The following is a 14903-nucleotide window of genomic DNA, read 5'->3' on the forward strand; positions in this document are numbered from 1 at the left end:
AAGGCAGTAACTATAAACTGTTAAGTTTATGTCAATTGTACATGTTATATCATAGCATGGGTGGGAAGGGGCCATGTCCACCATGCTATGCCCAGGTTGGTTGCTTGAAATCTCTAGAAATGTAGATACTGAAATTGGATCCTGGGAGGCCTTGTCTCGTGAAGATGTAGAACGGATCACTCTGTTTTGAAAAAGCAGTGTTAAAAATTACATGGCAGGCACCCAGGGTTTTATAGCAATGAACGCGGCAGTAGGGAGAACCGGTTAGAGAGATGAGTGAATCGGAAGAGTCTCAGTAACACAAGGACCGCTGGAACTGGGCAGTGGAAAATCCCCCTCAGAACTTGCATGCATGACAGAATGACTTGGAGTCCATTCATCAATGGGAAACAGAGCAGGACAGAAGAGACACACTCTCGTTCTCAGAGTGTTAGAGGTTTGCAGGCAAGCCTCTGCAGACAGGATGAGCTCAGCTCTTGCAGAAAGTGGTGAGTGCCAATTCACACACATAAAAAGCCATTACGCAGCTCAGAGAGTCACCAGGTCAGCTTTTGGTAGCACAAGACAACTTGTAACTAAGTGGAATTAAAGGATTATATTTCATTTATCATCCAATTGTCTATCTGCTTTTCTTGCCAGGCATTATGCAACTCTTATTACCACAGTACTGGGACAAGTTCTTAAAATGCACTATTCTCCACTTCTCTGAGAAGGAAAAGATACCAAGACCCAGGGAAGACAACTGAAATAAAAAAAAAAAATATGGTGTGTAGACACACACCAAGAAAACACAACCCGACTAACCATACAATAAAGAATCTTCGATGGCTCCTGCATCCCAGTGCCTGGGGACACTTTCCTGTTTGCCTCTCTGTATCTTCCCAGTTATATTTTTCTGCCTAGAGCATATTTTTAAATGGCCACAGGTTCCTTGGTCCTCCATGTACTGAGATGGAACATTTTGTGCCCTCTCCTTGAAGCTGGGTAGCTGCTGTGAGCACTCTGATCAGTGGAATGTTGTAGAGATGCTGGGCTGGGTTAAGATGAGTCCTTAGGAGACTGTATTTTATCATAAAGGTACAATGTGAGAACCCATGTCCCTACAGAAAAGAGCTCATGACAAAGGCCCTGGACCAAGTGGAAAGCAAGAATTGGCTGAGTCCCTCTAGTCAACCCTGCTGAGAGATCAGTCAGTTATCAGACAAAATGCTACCTACTAGCCACCGTTTGAAGTCGCCATGTTTAGGGCCATTTGCTTTGCACTAATAGATAACAAAACTTGGCCTAGAAGAAGAGTAGCTGTTTCTTTCGGCTGCATTAGGTCTACTTCTTGTTTCTATAAAATTTGAATGGAGTCCAGCTGTCCCCATGGTTTACATGTATGATGGCCATGGCTACTCAAAGGCAAAGCTGAATTCTTTTAGAAAGGACCCCGCTAGCCTCAACAAACCTAAATTAGTTACTATCCGGCCCTTAACTAAAATGTTTATTGACCCCTCTAGTAAAAGCCTCACCCATGGAACCCAGTATTCTCTCTTCTGGACAACAGGCAATATGTTGGCTGGTTTATGTCAATCAACATAACTAGAATCATTTGGGAAGAAGGAACCTCAACTGGGAAAATGCCTTCACAGGTTTTCTTTATAGACAATGAATGTGGAAGGCCCATCTCACTGTGGGCAGTACTAGCCCTGTGTCAATGGTTCTGGGTGCTAGAAGAAAGCAGGTTCAGAGAGGAACAACCCAGCAAGCAGGGTTCCTCTGTGGCCTCTGCATTAGTCATTTTCCCAGGTTTCTGACTTGAATTCCTGCCCTGACTTCCCTGGATGAGGGGGACCGGCTTTAAGATGAAACAAACCCTTTCTTCCCCAAGTTGCTTGTGGTCATAGTGTTTTTATCGCAGCAACAGAAGCCCTAATAGATGTGGTAACTAACACATTGCATTTACTATTAGAGCGGTGCTTCTCAACCTTCCTAATGCTGTGACCCATAATAGAGTCCCTCATACTGTGGTGACCCCAACCCTAAAATTATCTTCATTGCTACTTCATAACTGCAATTTTGCTGCTATGAAGTATAATGTAGATATCTGCATTTTCCAGTGGTCTTGGGTGACCCTTATGAAAGGGTCATTTGACCTCCCCAAAAGTTGTGACCCACAGGTTGAGAACCACTGCTCAAGAGCCTCCATGGATTAAGACATATAGATAAGCTATCATTGCCCAAGGTCTCTGACTTTTGGGAAGGCAGTTCACCTCTTCCTGGTCTCAGTGGCCTCACTTGTAAAATGAGGAGAGTGGAACAGAATTGTATTTCCTTTTAAGTGTTCCATGAAACATTAAACCCACAAGCTGTTCTGTGGAAAAAGACTTGCAGACACATTACGGAGAAGCACGGGATATCCTCTATTCTCCAGGAGCTACAAAGAGCATGTTAGCAAAATGGGGTTCCTGTACAAAGAAACCCAATGACCTGTGTTTGCATTAGCATCCTCTCAAACATCTTTGGATCCAGCATTCTTTTCCCAATATCAGCTGACATCATCGTATAGAGCCCAATAGTAAGATGCATACTGTAGGAAACTCTGTGTGGTTCTCCTTCACGCCAATAGTCCCTGGCACTAGAATCACCCTTCTAGCTACAGAAAGTTAAGTTTTCTTCAGTGTCCATTGAGAGGCCTCTTTCTAAAACCCGCTGCCTGTACTATCACTGCAGGATGAGACCCTGCTAGTAGAATCTGCTGAGTTGGCAGACTGGAAACATAGACGGCAAGGAAGCCTCTCCTAACAGAACTAAAATGCCACAGTGATAACCAGTCTCTGGGTGACGATGATAATTACGGTCTTGAAGTAAAGGGATAAATGCAGAAACATTTTTAAATTGCTCCTAGTTTTTGTCATCTGAAATTTTCTTCACGTGGGCCAAAATAGAATGCACAATTCTTTCCCAGAATGACAAAGTCCATGAACATAATATCACATGGTTAGAAAGGCACAAGGTAACTACTTTCTCAGACTGCTTGTTGACAGTGCCAGGCTATCTGACCAGCTATTCAGAATAAAACAGATGTGTCTGTCCTGCTAATATAATAGAGGAGGGCTGTCCCCCCAGTACCCTGGCAGGTTGAGATTACTAACCTGGGGACAGGACCACAGTGTTGTTATATGTAAGTATGTGAATGCATCTATTTTTGGTCCCACCTATCTCAGAGGTAGCAATACACCATAGGTAACATACACCCCTTGTAATCCTCCTGGCTTGAAGAAAGGCGTGCCAAAGAGACACTTCTCTTGGGCTATCAGACCCCTGAAACAACAGACTCCAAGAGATTGGCATTTTCTCAGGGATTTTTTTTTTTTTTTTTTTGCTGGTGGAGGAAAAGGCTGAAGTCCAGGTGTCAGAGGAGGAGCTTGTCCTCTGAGTGGAGGCTTTTCACAGGTGACAGATAGTAGGACAGATGGAGAAGCTGATGTGTCAATGAAGGGCAGGGCCACACCGTGACCAGGAACTCGTGCCCCTTATTGAAGCCTACACTGTAGGCCAGCGCCCTGAAGGTGGACTTCATAGGGACCCACCGATCTCATTGCTCTTGCTCACAGTGTGGCCACATCGAACCATGATCCTCGCTTCATTATTTGTTCCTTCAGTTGACATACTGTGCATAGGTCACGGTGGGACCTTGCTTACTAGGGCTGCTGAAGCCCACACTTTGACTCTAGAAACTTCAGGAATGTCCTCAGCAGCTCAAATACCTCAATTTTAATAGGACATAAGTTATTGTCTCCAGAAATTATTTCAACCAAGGGTTAATAAATTGACTTAAAAACAAATGTTTCCCCCCAATAAATCTCTTATAATTATATTTCCATTTTTAGTGACTGCTTCCTAAAATGCCATACCAATCATAACTACCATTCTAAGATTGTCCTAAACAGCAGAAAGAATCGCACAGTTCCTGGCTTTTAGTAGCTGTCCAGTAAAGATCATTTCTCTTCAACCGTGAAACATTACAGGGCCAGAGGTCGGATGGCATATGCTTTTATAGTTTCTCGGTGTTTAATCAAACATTCCACCCTGCAAGAAACTTCCTTAGTAGGCAATGTGGCTTTAAACGTCTTAACATAGAGCTCTGGATTTATCTGTGGGTGGTAACCTAATAGCTGTGCATAGGGGAGGGAGGCTGTGCTGGGGAGAAGAAGAAACCGCTTTGAAGTCAGACAGATCCACTCCTAATCTTAATGTGCCGAATGATCTCAACAAACTCATTGACGGGCTCTGTCTTCAGTTGTCCCAGTGATAAAGAGGGGCTTAGGCTGTATTTTACAAGCTCATAGCAAGGATTACAGACGATCTGTAGAAAGCATCGAGGGAGCCCCCTGGCCCTTGTTACATATCTAACGAAAGGATGTATCATTGTTCTTGCCTTTCAGGCCTGCCCAGCCTTTCATTCACTTGTCGCTCCCTCTGCTCACATTTATTACAAACCCACTATGACAGGGAAGTGCCATAAAACAGTGACCCCAAGACGGATGGAGGCCAGCAGACTAGATGGACAGCGTAGGCCACGTGCCAGGCACTGTTCTAAGGATGTTTCCACATACGCACACACGTGCTTCTTGAATTTTTTACCCTAACCTTGCTCAGCAGGCATCTTGCTCAGGTTTATCTAACTCGTCTGTGCTTGAATAGCCAAGCTGTGTTGCTTCTCTAAGTACTTGAATTGGATCCTATGCTTTCACAGAGCATAAATATAAATAAAATATAAACATATTTATATCCTATACTTAATACAATATATTTAATGTAAATATTTTTAAAAATCTAGTGAAGCAACCAAAAAGACGTTATTTCTTTTAGAGAAATCATGAGTCAATTGACCAAGCACACATGACTAACCACCACGGCCCGAGAGCCTGTGAGAACAGCCACCCTTCCCAGCCCACCAAGGTGTACCTTCTCACCCTGCAGGTGTTTCCTAGCAACGACACTAGGCAGCGTACAGTTTTCACACCTCGCCATTGATCCCCACCCCCATCTGTTATAAACACGGAGATGCACTAGATGCAAGCCAGTTTTGACCTTCCACCTCACATTTTTTCATGCCCACCAGAATCTTCTGGCAGAAAAGCTGAAACAAAGCCAAGCTGGCATATTTTACTTTGCTCTTTTCTTACAATGTTCCATGACTAGACATGGCGCCCGAGCGCTGGCGACGGAATCAAGGAAGTAATGGGAACAGTGGGTTTCAGACTTTGAGTTCATTTCTCCTGCCAAGGCAGATGCCATCCTGCCCCGGAAGCCTGAGCCCACCCAATGGAACAGTAGCAGCTCACGGCAAGAATCCTTCACCATGTCTGAAGCGGTGCTTCTCAGCCTTCCTGATGCGACCCTTCAATACAGTCCCTCATGTTGTGGTGACCACCAGCCATACACTTATTTTCATGGCTACTTCATAACTGTACTTTTCCACTGTTAGGAATCATAATGTAGATATCTCGGTTTTCCCATGGTCTTAGGTGACCCCTGTGAAAGGGTCATTCTAGCCCCCTAGGGGTTACAATACACAAGTTGAGAACCATTGCTGTAGAATAAAAGCCACCAGGCTGATATTGAAAGGAAAATGCCCCTCTTGTAACTAGCCTTCAGCCATTAAAACAGAAAAGATTTTACTTACAGGAGGGCACTGGGCCAGTTTATCGGCTGCCACCAGTTGAACATTCAAGTGTTTGCTCTGAGACTTTCCTCTGGACTTAATCAGCCGCTGTAAAACCTGAGAGAGGATAACAGGAGCCCGAGTCATTCATTGTCAATGAGTTGAAAGAATGCCAAACACACCGGGATCGTTTCCTACAGTGCATGTAGCCCTGAGGACTAGTAAGGAGGCCCTACAATGTGAGCAATCACACACTTAGAATCTCCATGGCGACACTGCCCACCTCACTGTGGGCCTGGAGTAGACTGGGCATGTCCATCCTCTCCTAGCTCCCTGTGGGATCCTAGTGACAGACAGCCTCACTTCCCACCTAGACTTGTAAGTCTCTTTCAGATGTCAGAACTTCCTCTCAAAGAGAAAAGGCTGGTCTGACCTTGTTTATGTTGAGTCAATATTTTGATGTTATTTGGTTCAGTAATATTTTGGTTCATTACCTCCATGTCAGATAAATATCAAAGTCACTTGTGTATGTCATATTTTTCAATATCTAATAAGATATTTGGTTTAATTTTATATTAATCAAACTATTTCAGGCATGGAAACCTAGGTAAAACATTTATGTTGGAACACTGTTACACATAAAACAGACGATATCTATGCCTTTGGTCATAGCTATAGCTGCTTTTGGCCATTAGTTTTGTTTAGGTTGAAGCGGGGCCCTCTCTACTTCAACCGTGCTACTTTACGAAGTTCTGATACCTCAGTGCACAGGTCCACGCAAGTCCCTGACTCTGGACTTCCAGACACCACGGCAATGGGACAGTGGAGGTAGTGGTGACCTTAGCCTTGCTGCAAAGGATTCTTGGTACCCCAGCAGCTAGAGTCAAGGACACTTCCAGTGGTTGAGGCAAGGCCAGTGTGTTTTAATCACACCCCGGAGTCATCCGGCGGCGGGTGGGAGTCCCACAGTTACAGTATAGGAGTAGTTCCCTCCAAGATGCTGAGAGCTTGTGAACTATAACAGGCCACAGCTTCTTTAGGCTTTTCTCTGACCACAGAAGAAGACCACGGTTTGGGTGGGGAGTTAAGCAAGCATTTAGACAAACCAACTACATTCTAGGAGGTGCTGGAAAAGAACTGTTAAGATGTCTCTCGGAGGATTAGCGGGGTGTAGAGGGGAGGCTGGGGGAGGAGACAGGAGGAGATGAGGGAGGGGAAATTGAGGTCCCAGATGCAAAACAGATAGACAGGCAGATAGACAGATAATGCTTCTCATGGGTATCTATTTCATATCTATTTTTAGGACACCATCACTATTTAAAAACAAGAGGGAGGATGGTGAGCGGGCTCAGTGGGGAAAGATGAACACTACCAAGCCTGGTGACCTGAGTTCAGTCCTGAGAGCCCACACGGTGGGAGGGGAGAACGTACTTCCACAAGTTGTCCTCTGACCCCACATATATGCTGTGACCGCACAAGTGTACACACACACACACACACACACACACACACACACACACACACGCACAGAGAGAGAGAGAGAGAGAGAGAGAGAGAGATTAAAAAAATAACTAAGTAAAACTAAAAGGACATCAAGATCAAGAGTGCAGTCTGGGCCATCTCCCTCTGTTCTTGTCACTCTGGTAGCTGACGTGACCATTCCTGCTTAACCAGTAAAGCACTATATTCCCTGAAGAACCCAGCTATGCACAAGCGACGAGGGCTGCAGCGTTTCTGTGAGAGATGCTTATGCAGTGATCTTTTACCTTGCAGAAGGCATTTTTCTGGACTATGTCCTCCCTGTCTCAACTGGGCAGAGACTGTAGGTGACTCAAGAATCAATATTATACAGGAAATTGGCCAACAGGGAATGCACAGCCTACGAAAGGCCAGGGTCCACTTTTTGTTTTCTGTCTTTGTGCTCTTATTTGGATTTTATCATCTCTGACTGCAGGGAGGAGCTTCTCAGCGATGATGATGATTCAAGCCCCTAGAACTTGAGTACTGTTTTAAAATTGCACCTATTAACTGACTCTGGAGACATTTTTCTGCCCACAAACAAACCTCAGGGAGGAAGCTTCTAAACCATAGACAGGAGTGCAGGATTTACCTTCGGAGAGGAGACTTTCACGTGAACAACGATGGGGGCTAAGGACGTCTTGATAAGCTGTGCTGGGTGGTTGATGGTGTCTGCGTCAAGAACAACCAGTTGCAAAGACCTCGCCAATTCAAAAATTCTTTCAATTTCACTCTGTACTTCCGCTAAAAGGGGAGACAATCAATGGTTAGTCTCAATAATTATTATTTATATTAAAAAGAAATAGTATAAGGTCTCAAATGTGTGTGTCTGTACTGTAGAACAAAGGGCTCTGAACTTTCATAGACATGTTTATCAAAATCTTTTTTTTTTTTTTTTGTTTCTCTGAGACAAAGTCTATTATGTAGCCCTGGCCATCCTGGAACTTGTTATGGCAACAGACTGGCTTCTGACTCACAAAGGTCTGTCTGCCTCTGGCTCCCAAGTGCTAGGATTAAAGGTGTGCACCACACAATGTCTGTTCTTTTTAAAACTCTTTTCTAAAGATTAAATTGTGCATAGAATAAAACAATTGGCATAAGAACTTAAGCCAGCTCTCTTGGCTTGCTTCGTACACCCAGCCTAGCATGGTGATATTTATATAGCCACGGTTGTTCCATTTTGAGGTTGCTTTTAATCAGAACGGCATTTAGCAAACACATTAGAGCCACTGAAAGTGACATTGAGTATTTCTGTCAATAGTTTATATTTTAACATCCTGTAGACTGTGTTTTGGAAGAAAAAAAAAAACACCTGAAAACTGTATTGATTTGACTGATACACACACCTTTGTATCCTCACTAATTGTGAGTGTCCTCAGACAACCAGAAAATTCCAAGTCTAGCTCAATTTAAGCTTTAGAGACTGTGGAGTTGTCTAAGGGATATTTACCATAAGTATAACACACATGAGTATAACAGACTCTCGCTCACACACACGCACAGATCATGTTGACATGCTGTACTCCATCTTGACTCAACCTAGCTGGCCGGATGTGATAGTCAGATGACTCATAGCCGCGTCTTCTACATTGGGCAGATAAAAATGCTAGTTCTTTTCAAGTGTCTGAAGCAATGCAGTTGCTTTAATTTATTCTGGGACAGAGCCTTGCTATGTAGCCCAAGCTGGTTGTGAACCTCTTGCTTTCACCTCCCAAGTACTGTGAGGACACGTGTGTGCTCCTGTGCGTGGCTTACAAACTCTCCTTCTGGTGTGTGTGTGTGTGTGTGTGTGTGTGTGTGTGTGTGTGTGCGCGCGCGAGAGAGAGAGAGAGAGAGAGAGAGAGAGAGAGAGAGAATGTTGAAACACATGACCAAAGTACATGTTTTTCTGAAATTTAAAAGGACTTTAAGTGGGACATGGTGGCGCATACCTGGAATCCCAATACTTGGGACACCAAGGCAGAAGGATCATGACTTCAAGGTCATCATGGGAAACACAGAGAGTTTCAGCCCAGACTGCATTCTGTATTGATACTGTCTCAAAAAAAAAAAAAACCAGCAAAAAATCCTTTATATACTTCAGTAATCAGCTGATGTAGTGTGTCATGCCCCAAATCTGAATTAGATTCTACTAATAGAAGACTTTGCATAAAAACAAAAGTTTCTCAGTTCTCAGAGAATCACTGACATTTAAATGCATGATCTACATTAAAAAGTATGAATGTGGAGGAGAGAGAAATGGCCAAATAGTTAAGGCACTTGCTGCCCTTCCAGAGGACCAAGCTTGGTCCTAGCATCCACATTAGACAGTTCATAACCACCTGTATCCCAGCTCCAGGGGGCAAGACAACCTCACTGGCCTCCTTAGGCACCCATACATGAGAGTGCACACACACACACACACACACGCACGCACGCACGCACACACACACACGCACACACACACGCACATCTTTTAAAAAAATATGAATTCAAAGAGTCAAAACACACATCGCCTTCACATTATAAAACACCAATGTCCTGAAAGGCTTCAGATTAATTTTTCCAGTGGCCAGCTTTCAGGATATCTATTTAAGGAAATCCTTGCCAAATTCTTATGAAGTAATAGACTGCATTTGTTAGTAATCATAAGCATACATTCACTTTTTTTCTAGCATGTCAGAAACAGTTTAAAAAGAAATTTTTCTCAATAAGGGCATTTGAAAATAAAGTCAGTTTTTCCTGCAGCCAGTTTAGCAGAAGGAATGGGGGTGGGGGTGGGGTGGGAGTAGGAACTCTATTGGTGCTGTGGACTGCCACAGTTTTAAAGGAGTTTCTAGGCAGAACTATGATGGAACAAGCTTATATCATTTACCGTTTTAGTTTCGAGTCTCACGTGTTATTATAAAATAATGTAAAATAGCATTTAGCGATTTTTCCCAAGGAACTAAAAGGAAGCAACACAAACTGGACTGCCCCAGGACTGGAACCCACAGGACACTCATTCTTCGTCTCGGTTCAGGTAACTCAGAAATTCCTGGGTTTTGTTTACTCTGCAGCAGCAATGAGCTGGCGTGTTGGTTCATACCTACTGCTGAAACAACGCAAGGCCTTTGGCCTGTGGCACTGCAGCATAAGCAGCGGTGGAGCTTGGGGAGATCGGGCAAGGCTGGATCACACAGCAGGGTGAGCCCAGGGCTTAGAAAATATGTACAGAGAGCATAATAAGCAAATTATAGGCACAAGGAAGTCAAAGGCATTTTTATCTACCTAGTATATTTTCTTCAAGAAAACCAACAATCTTGGCTACTCAGACAGGTTCTCAGGAGGCTCTAATGGAAGCTTCTTCATAAATCTGCTACAGGCAGGCAAAGCTGGGACAGTCAGAAACTCCCGTGTCAGAAGCCCTTAGTGAACATTCTAACATAGTTTCAGCATCTTTGGGACTGGTGATGCTCCTTATGCCTGAGTTGACTCTGAAGTTGAGACAAGCTCTTAGGTAGTCCAGGCTGGCCTTGAACTCCTGATCCTCTTGACTCTCCTCCCGTGTGCTGAGATTACAGGTATGCATTCCTTCACTCAGCTTCCAAAACGGTTACTACTTTTTCCCCAGGCAATATTTCCCAAAGTAACTCACTTCTATTCACACCCCAACTCACCTACAACCTTTTATTCTCCCTTATGGAAGGAATTTAACAGGCTTTCCAAAAGCACCCAGAAAAGACAGGTTTAGGTTCCCTGCACGTTCATCCTGACGGTCAACATTTCTACTGAAAGGGATGGCGGTTCTGGGTACACAGGTACACACAAATACATCATACCATGCTCTTCTCAACATCTCATTTCCTTTCATGCCAGCTGTGTGTCAGCTCTGACAGAAGCCTTATTGTGACATTTGGGGAAAAGGAAATGGGTGGTTTCCTATGATTCAGCAGCAACTGAACAGAAGATCCTGAGAAGGCCTTTTTCCCACCAGACTACAGCATAGCTAATAGATCAGAACTGAGAGGGGGGATCTAGCTGCTACAAGACTCGCCCCTCTCCTGTCCATTGGCTGGCTCTCTCTACAGATACCCAACATGTCTCCATACAGGACAGCACCCAAGCTGGATAAGACATTCCCCACATATACACCTCATGCCTGCAGGAGCGCATCTTACCTAAGCTGGATCTGGTGTTGGAGCGTTCAATGATTGCTCTTTTGCTGGGATTGTTGAGGACAGACCTCTTAGCAAGAGAAATGTCAGCTGTCACTCTTGTTATTGATATCCTAGGAAGAGGAACACAGAACAGAACAAGCTAGTAAAAAATGTTATGTGCTCCCTGAGTGATTTATAGCCACAGTGCTCAATAGCCATTTTACACACTACAGAGAAAGCACTGTACAGTCATCATCGGCCACAAGGAATTTGAACAGGCTCTGGCTCATATGAAAACACAAACAGGGCGGATGATGGCAAATGACGGCTTTGGCTCTTGAGCCGAAAACCACTCCAGTGGAAATGTCCTCCCTCCATTATGGCCTGCCCGGCCAAGTTGCCTTTAAAACACACACCACCCCAGGAGGGAATCAAAACATGAATTAGCCATGCTCTTTCTAGGAAATTGCTTTACAGTTTCTTCCAAATTCACAGCGGCTTTGCTCTTGAACAAAACCTTCAAGGCCCACAACAGCTCCACCCCGGCACTGCTGGCCAAAGGGGGGAAAGCTTCATTTGATCACAGAAAAAAATGTACCAGTTGGTCGCTACGTTGCGTTTCTTGGCTCTGTTGCTAATCCCTGACACATGGAGCATTTCTCCACGGGTCCAAGAGGAGCTTTGCGAGCAAGGAGGTGAGAAATACGGTTTCTTTCTTTGCAGGCCCAGGAGCTTCACATGGTTTGCACAGGATCTGACCACATCTGGTGAACACTCGTCAGCCCAATAGCAGAAGTCAGTGGGCACATGAGACTGGCGTGTGGTGAGGTAGAACTCGCTTTACAATCACAGAACAAGAGAGCATAGACTTTGTGTGGAGTGAAGGAATCAACTGGAATTATGTATTCTCAAATGAAAGGACGTAGACTTTAAAATAATTTTTAACGGAGACGGCTCAGTTCCTAGTTATTATCTGTAGAATTCAAAGCTGGTCCGCCTAGGCCACTTACAGAGATCCATGGGCCTTCCCTACCCTCATCCACATAGCTTGATGTGTTCAGAAAGGGGCGCATCACTTCCCTTTATGCTCAGAGTAGACTTTTTCTCCTCCAGGGTCAAACTCCTTTGGGGTTAGAGCACAGCAGGAAGAGTGTATTTAATTTCAAGCCCTCTCACTCCTGTTTCAGGACATTTTAATACTGTCTGGAGATGCAGGTACTAGGAGCTTTGGGGAGAACCCAAAATTGTCCTTTTCATAAGTGCTTGAAAACAACAACAAAAAAATTAAGCATGGTCTTACTATGTGTAGCTGGAAAACTTTGACTTCATCATCCTCCTGTCTCAGGCCCCCTTATACTAGAAACATAGGTACCACTATAGGACCTAAGGTCTTTAGAGCAACAGGGTGTGCAGAAGCTCCAGCAGGATGCTGAAGCCAACTGGGGCTGGCCTGGGCTGCTGCATTTGTAAGCTGCAGGTGCTTGGAACACTGCAATGTTTTAACGTTTTGAATCTGTATGACTTGATGACTGTTTGAGGCAGCCTTAAATTACCTTGCATAGACTCTAAAGCAGTGCAGAGATAGCCCAGGAACCACTCACTGTGAGTGCTGTGCAGAGATAGCCCAGGAACCACTCACTGTGAGTGCGAACACGAGTGGCCCTCCACATTTCTGTCCTCTACATGGGGCTCCCTCATGAATTCATCGTTTTTTTAACAGAAAAAAGAAAGTGAAGGCAAAAAAGGACACTCCGACAGCTAGATGACATCAGAAAACACTGGTGTAAGAACTTCTATATTTTACCAAGAAGGAAACTGAGACACAGAGAAAATCCACTGGTCTATTCCAGGCAATGATGGTCTGGGAGGCCTTGAACACAGGAAGAGGCTTAGTTACGTGGCTGGACAATTCTATTTCAGTTCAGTTTTTGTTTCCCAGTACAACAAATCTCTAAGATGAGCTAAGCCACCAGGTGTAGGCTTACAACTCTGGCCCTGCTGAGAGCATGGTGCAGGTTCAGACCAGGTTTAAAACAAGAGAGCCCCATGTCTGAGTTTTCCACTGCAGCTTTTCTCCTTCTCCTCTTCTCCTTCTTCTTCCTCCTCCTCCTTCTTCTCCTTCTTTTTTCCCCTCTTCCTCCTCCTTCTTCTTCTCCTTTTTCTTGACAGTCTCATTCTGCAGCCCAGGCTGGCCACAAGCTTGCAGCAGCCCTCAGGCCTTTGGCCTTAGCATCCTGAGCGCTGGGATGACAGGCGTTAGCTGCCATGCCTCGCTCAGGGAGCTCTGAGATGCAGTGTCTTCTGGGCCGCAATCTTTCCTCACAGAACGAGATCTGTTTAGTTGGGGCTCTGGGCTTCTTGTTTGTTAAAGAATGGAGCATCTGGATGGAAACATACTGTCATATTTCAGAACAACCCAGGTATAGAACTATAGACAAGTGGGCCGGCTCAAAGAAGGACAGGAGTCAACTTTCCAGAAAAATTATTTCTGCCGTGCCAGAATTTCCTAGCTCTTCATAAGCCAAATAGTAATTCCTGGTTCTTAAATTTTGAAGAAATCATCAACAAACATTTCCCCTGGGTTATAAAATCACTTTCACACAGCCATTCAAATACAACCAGTGTTAAACATACACAGAAGAAGCTGCTTTGAATGTTAAAAACAGAAAAAATGCCGAGGGCGGCAAAATGCTCCTTTTCTCGTTTTATTTTCCAATAAAAGACTCCATTGATAGCATATGTTGTCTGTTAGCAAAAATACACACGCATGGAGTATAGTCCAGAAAGGGCTGACTCCGGCTCTAGAAGTCAGTCTGTAAAGATGAGACGGCTTTCTTCTGCCGGAAGGGTTACTTTTACCAAAGGTGGATACCAGACCTTGATTTCTTTCTTTTTTTTTTAAATATTTATTTATTTATTATGTATACAATATTCTGTCTGCGTGTATTCCTACAGGCCAGAAGAGGGCACCAGACCTCATTACAGATGGTTGTGAGCCACCATGTGGTTGCTGGGAATTGAACTCAGGACCTTTGGGAGAGATGGCTCAGCGGTTAAGACCTTGATTTCTTTCTTTTGAAGTACAAGCTCCCTCAGCAAAGGGACTGTACTCACCATCGAGTGTCTCCTAATTGATTATGCTTTTAAACTATGTATGTCTCCAGATTCTTTGCTTTCCTCATCTGCCATGCATCTTGGTACCATTCCCCAAGTGTTCCCTTGGCAACCCCATCTAGGCAGTGCCAGCAGTTACTGGGCAGCAGGAGTCTAGTTCCCCTGAAGTCAGGGTGTAGCAGCTAGCGTCCCTAAAACCCAAAAAGCAGTCCCTAAATTCACCAAGTCTACATGTTTCTCCTTTAGAATTCATCTGAGTTGGTGACATTATTAGTTTTCTGAATTTTTGTTTTTACATTTTCATTTACACAGGAGGGGCAGTAGGCATGCGTGTGCCAGTGTGCTAGTGGAGGTCAGAGGACATCTTGTAGGAGTCCACTCTCTCCACTCACCATGTGAGGCCCAGAGATAGAACTAAGGACACCAGGCTTGGTGGCAGGTGCCTCTATCTGCAGAACCACGTCATCTGCCTTTCTATACAGATATTCTATGGGAAGATA

The 14903-nt window shown here is 44.4% G+C and overlaps 1 protein-coding gene across 6 annotated transcripts in view; it reads right to left on the reverse strand.

The window, feature by feature from the left end:
* The window catches only part of Cacnb4 (calcium voltage-gated channel auxiliary subunit beta 4), a 259482-nt gene that overhangs the window by 15515 nt on the left and 229064 nt on the right, over positions 1-14903 (reverse strand). For all 6 annotated transcript variants that reach the window (XM_041631399.1, XM_041631400.1, XM_041631401.1 and 3 more), the window contains 3 exons: positions 11311-11420; positions 7764-7915; positions 5675-5770 (listed from right to left, as the gene is read on the reverse strand). In XM_041631399.1, the coding sequence (XP_041487333.1) occupies positions 5675-5770; positions 7764-7915; positions 11311-11420 (358 nt within the window). The remainder of the gene's footprint in view (positions 1-5674; positions 5771-7763; positions 7916-11310; positions 11421-14903) is intronic.

The sequence above is a fragment of the Microtus oregoni genome, unplaced genomic scaffold (genome assembly GCF_018167655.1).
Source record: "Microtus oregoni isolate MIOR12 unplaced genomic scaffold, Mior012 000037F_ref0000500, whole genome shotgun sequence".
Classification (NCBI taxonomy): domain Eukaryota; kingdom Metazoa; phylum Chordata; class Mammalia; order Rodentia; family Cricetidae; genus Microtus; species Microtus oregoni.